Here is a 5,813-nt window from a genome sequence, read left to right on the forward strand (position 1 = left end):
TAGGTGCAGTGGTTAATATTTTGTCAACTTGACACAGGCTCATGACCTCAGTTGAGGTTCATGACCTCAATTGAGAAAATATGCCTCCATGAGCTTTATCTGTTGTTAAGTCTGTGGGGGAATTTTCTTTATTAATGACTGTGGAAAGCCCAGTCCACTGTGGGTGGAGCGATGACTGGGTTTTATAGTCCTGAGTTTTATAGAAAATCTGCCTAAGCAAGCCATGGGGAGACAGCAAGTTAGTAAGAGTTATTCCTCTTTGCTTTATTCCTCTCTCTAGGTTTCTGTCCGGTTTGAGTTACTGGACCTTTAAATGTGAGTTCTCTCTCTCTATGCCCTCCACTATATTACCCTCCCATTCCCCACCCTAGAAAATCCAGCCTGTTTTATTTTCTTTAATGTCATTGCTACGGTGGAGAACAGAAGAAAATTTCAAAACTTAAAGTTTACAATTTCATTATATACTCTGTTTCATTTTAGACATTTGAAAGCTGCTTTAGTTCACAAATATCAGCACTGTTTCCTAAAAAGGCGTTGGCGAGTCGCGATAAGCCTTCAGTGTCCCTCCAAGTTTTGATTGCGGCTCAGCTTGTCCCTACTTCACAGATAAGTGCTTTCAAGAACCGCTTCCACTCACTGTGTTTTCAGTCTCTCCAGGAAGGTAGGCCTGTAAGAATCACAGGACGAATGTTTGCTAGCTCTGATGCTTGCTCTAGTCACACATTTTGTTTCTGGCAAAGTTGGACAAAGATGATTCGTGTGGTCTAGAGATAACGTGTGGGGTACGGAATGATAAAACTGCAATCTGGATTGTCCTTTCCCCTCCCCATTGGGTTGTGAATTATCCATGTCTGAGCTGTCTGAGGCCTAAGTATGCTGTTTCTTGGCTCTTTTTTTTTCTTCTTTCCTTCTTTGTTTCCTTGTTGAAGCTTTCTTCCTCTCTCTCTCTCTCTCTCTCTCTCTCTCTCTCTCTCTCTCTCTCTCTCTCTCTCTGTGTGTGTGTGTATATATATATGTTTTTCAAGACAGGGTTTCTCTGTAGCTTTGGAGCCTATCCTGGAACTAACTTTTATAGACCAACCCGGCCTCGAACTCACAGAGATCCACCTGCCTCCGCCTCCCGAGTGCTGGGATTAAAGGCGTGTGCCACCACCGCCAGGTCCTGTTTATATTTTCATTTAGTTATTTTTGATATTTTATGAGTATTTATGAGTATATGAGTGTTTTGCATGCATGGACATCTGTGTACCACATACATGCTTGGTGCCCAAGGACATGGTGCTTCTCCATGTGGGTGGAACCTGGGTCTTTTGCAACAAGAGTTCTTAACCAGTGAGTTTACTCTCCAGTCCAGTGTCCTGGCTCTCAAGCTCAGGGTCTCCTCGGGGTTTGAGTTTTCACTGCTCTTCTTGAAGGCCTTGAGTCCAGTGCTGAGTTCTCCTATTGCTAAGCCTCTTTGTGAAACACGAGGATGATAGCCACCATTTCTTACACAGTCTTAAAACTCTCAGTACCTTACAGTTCTCAAAAATGGTAAGCCCAAGGTATATATGCAATTTGTGCAAGCAACAGTCAATTCCTCCCTTCATAGCGCTTCCTTCAAACCATCTATACATAATGTAGGCACTCACACACCTGTTACGTGTTTGGAACATGGGGATAATTGGGGATTTACCTAATCTGTATGTCAGAAAGCAGCCTTGAGTAGAAAGGAGGGGCAAAGAGGTAAAATGGCCTTTGAGGTAAGTGACCTACAGTCTTCTGCTACCAGATACCACTTGATCTAAGAACTTTGGGAGGATGGAAACTACCGTGGCTATGTAGGAAAAGTGTGGTTTCTTGCTTCTCAGTTAAAGAAAATAGCTGAGGTGAGCACGTAAAGTCATTTTTTATTTCCTGTCTTGCATTAGATGAATGCCTGCTCTGTCTAGCCTTTGTCTCCATATCATATTTTGCCTTCAGGATCATTTGTTTACAGTGTTAATTTATTATCCTTTCCAGGGTCAAGGGCCTCCCGCCATTTCTCACCTAAGACCTGGGAATACATTATCTTTACATCTAAAGCTTCGAACAGTGTGGCAGGAGGTCGGAACGTGTTGGCATGCAAAAGATTGTGAATTTCACTGAAGTGGGCAAGGTGACAGACAGAGCCTGAAGAAAGTTAAAGCCAGGCAAGGAATTCCTGCCACCTGTGTGTCTTGGATTTTCTCAGCTTCCTCCTTCTTTGGATTCAGTTCACCTTCTGATTTGATTTAGAACAGCTACCTGAGGCACAGCCCACACACTGCACAATTCATTCACTTGAGGTGTGCGCTTCAGTGGCTCCTAGTTTCTTCAGAGTGAAGGAGTGGTTGTCACGTTCCGTTTTAAAATAGTTTTATGAACTCAAAGAAATTTCACAACCATGCGTTCTCTGAGAGAATGTCATCAAAACTCAAAATGGGGCAAATTAGAAGGGAAGAAATAATCCCAAGTCCTGTGTGCTCCTGCCTCTGGATCCAGAGGTGTGGACTGGCAGGTGCCTCCAGATCCCAGCTGGGCTACCTTCCCCAGTGGCCTGGCTGTCAATCACTCTTGGAAGCACTCCCCCAACCCTGCCTAGTAATCCTCCTTCCACCCCTCCTCTCGGCTGCCAGGAAATCCTGGAACCAACGTGGCCCCGGAGCTGCTTGTGGTTTTTATTAACTAGGGTTTGAGTTGAATTTTAAGCAAAGAAATAAATGAGTAAAGGAAAATAACACCCCAGGGATCCAGTGTAAATGCCAGGGTTATGTGATTCTGCTGCGGGCAGGAGACACACATTTTGTTTAAAATAAGCCATTTGGTCCTTTGGCCTTGTGCTAGCCATGCTCGGGCACCTAACCGGAGACGCTCTGCTAAATGGCAAGTGACCCTCTGTCATGGGTTGAAAATTCGCACTAGATTGGAATTTAAGGGGTGACGGAACTCAACTTCTGTAGCGTCCTGCCCCTTTTTCCCAGGTCTCCGCTTCAGCCTGTTGCTTTCCTGGTGGATCCAGGTCGGTTTTTATCGCGGACTTCAGTTTGACTTCCAAACTTCTGGGCTAGGGGTTCACTTCGGACTTAAGCCCCGCCTCCAGAAGGCTCCCCCTCAGGGGCTGAGTCTCAGCCTTAGTGACAGCGAGTTCCCGGGCCTGCAGCTGTGGACAGAGAGGAAGAATGAAGCCATCCTGGCTGCAATGTCGCAAAGTAACAGGCGCCGGGACGCTTGGGGCGCCCCTGCCAGGTTCCCCTTCAGCAAGAGGAGCCAGTGTAGCCCGAAGGGCTTTGGTGGCCGGTCTTGGGGCCCGGGGCTGCAGGGCCCTGGCCACCTGCAATGGTGGCGAGTACAAGACCCATTTCGCAGCCTCTGTGGCCGACCCTGAGAGATTCTGGGGTAAAGCTGCTGAGCAGATCAGTTGGTACAAGCCCTGGACCAAAACGCTAGACAGCAGATATCCGCCTTCCACTAGTTGGTGAGTGACTATTTAGTCAATTCCAAAATCTCCTAACTTCTTGAATGCCAAGGGCTGGAAGGTCTTGGATCAGGACTGGCTGGAGTTCTACCAGGAAAGAAAATCAAAATTTATGATGCCTTTGGCTTAAATTGTTCGTTGGTTTCACTCTTTTAGCTGTCCTACATTCTCCTTTTGAAGTACTTGGTTATCTAGAACGATCCCAATTTTGCAGGGGCATTTACTTGCCTTAGTTCTGCTTGGCTGCAGTGGGGATGTTGGGAGACAAAAACAAAAGCTTTCCAAAACAAAGGCTTGCTGCAGGACTGCGTGTATTGGAAGTGACACCGTTGTAAACAAAAACAGAGCTCGGACTAGGCTAGGGGATTAGGGACCTGCCTATGGCAGGGAGGAAGAGGGCTGAAGAAAGTCTTCAGGAAAACATAACTGAGCGGGGGAGGGGGTGTTGGAAGGATGGGATGTTACCTTCTTAAGGCTGACATGATCTAATTATCAAAGTCCAAGGGCTTAGGAAAACAGCTGGAGGTAGCTGACACTGTAATCCTGTTAGCTGGAGAAGTGAGAGAAAGAGGCTCTTGGGTACGAAAAGACTTAAATAGTGGGCCAAATAGACGGTAGTAAGTCAGAAGCATAGGCCTGTTTTGTTTAAGACACTCAAGCCAGGATAGCCCAGGGACAAGGGTGTTGTTAGGAGTCATGATGAGAAGAAAGACTTCCCCTTAAAGTTTCACTTATGAAAACTCACAAACCTTATTTGTTTTATATTACAATACATCGATACACCATAAGAGACATTGTTAGGCTATACAGAGCAAGGCCCGCAGTTTGTGGGAAATCAAGTGGGAATTTCTAGGTATCTGGCCCTTTAAGGATATGGTTGGCTGCCATCTGCTAACCCTTAGAAAAGGATAGTATCTGGGAAATCTGGAAAAGCACTACTTGGCAGACAAGGGCAATGCCCTGGTCCGGCTGGCATTTGGCCTTTTGGAGGATGCCTTTCTTCTCAGAGCAGAGAAGCTGTAGGGAATTGGGTGGAGGAGTCTGTTCTGCGCCCTCATTTTGCCTCCTCTCCTCCTGCTTTTGTTTTATGGGGGTGTTTCCATGACGTCTCTTTCCCATGGGAGTACCTTACCCCTCCAGTTCGACTTCGTTTTCCAGTTGTATTTGATTGACCCACATTTAACGATCCACCTGACATTCAGTACGCAGCAATGGGTAAAAAACAGTGATTGCTCTCGGGAACAATCTGCCTGGGTTCGAGTTTTTCCCCTCTCAGTTCCTGGACTCTCGGTCAAGCGACGGCACTTCTTTGGTGCATCATTTTCTTTTTATTCCTCAAGATCAATCGTTAGTTTGAGGGTTGGCTTATTAAAAGACCAAGGCCAAGGGATCTAGTGGATTAGGCCCTATAATTGTTATTAGAGGAAACACGATCTTTTTATTTTCATATTATAATCATTTTGGGAACAGGAAGCATTTCTAGTGTCCTTCATATCACAATAGAGATTATCATCTGAGGTTGTTATGAAAGCTCAATGTTCATATATCTGTCGTAAATACTGTTCTCTAATAATCTTATATGGCTACCTTTACCACAAAACCAATATGCAGAGATTTCAGTTAAGAAGTCACTGGGGGCTGGTGAGATGGCTCAGTGGGGAAAGGCTCTTGATGCCTATACTGATGGTTTAGGCTCAGTCCTGGGGACTCTTATGGTAGAAGGGGAAAACTGACTGCCAAAAGCTTCCTCTGATATCTGTACCCATGCTATGACACTCACACACAATAGAGCCACATACAGAGAGATACACGTACCCATGGACATACACACAGACATGCATATACACACACAAATAGACACACACAGAAAGACACACACACACACACACAGAAGCACACAATGTACATGCACATGCACACACAGAAACACACAGAGAGACACATACACACAGACATTCCCATTCAGATATACATACACACAGACACACATACCGCACAAATACACAGACACAATAATTCAGGAAACACAGTTAAAATAATTTTACGAAGAGACCACTGGGATACTGTAACTAAAAACTGAAGATAAGCAATGAAGTCTAGGGCCAATAACAATGAGGGAAGAGACATTCCTGAGGGCTCGTGTGGGTCAGCGAAGGCAGAAGAGAAAAGAAAGAAAAAGTGCTTGTGTATGACTCAAGGTCACTTAAGATGTCAGCTCTTCTCTTAAGTAAATATTTTTCTTATTTTAAACTCCAGGTTTTAGCCTAACTTTTAAAAAAGTTGTGCACAGAGTATACTGGTTGTTCCTCATTTTTATTAAAAATTTTACTTTTTTTTT

At 44.9% G+C, this 5,813-nt stretch overlaps 1 protein-coding gene across 1 annotated transcript in view; it reads left to right on the forward strand.

The window, feature by feature from the left end:
- Window positions 1-3,085: 3,085 nt before the first annotated feature.
- The window catches only part of Acss3 (acyl-CoA synthetase short chain family member 3), a 147,439-nt gene continuing 144,711 nt past the window's right edge, over window positions 3,086-5,813 (forward strand). The window contains exon 1 of the mRNA XM_005358097.3: window positions 3,086-3,475. Coding sequence (XP_005358154.1) covers window positions 3,180-3,475 — 296 coding nt within the window. The 5' untranslated portion in view covers window positions 3,086-3,179. The remainder of the gene's footprint in view (window positions 3,476-5,813) is intronic.

Source organism: Microtus ochrogaster, chromosome 24 (assembly GCF_000317375.1).
Source record: "Microtus ochrogaster isolate Prairie Vole_2 chromosome 24, MicOch1.0, whole genome shotgun sequence".
Classification (NCBI taxonomy): domain Eukaryota; kingdom Metazoa; phylum Chordata; class Mammalia; order Rodentia; family Cricetidae; genus Microtus; species Microtus ochrogaster.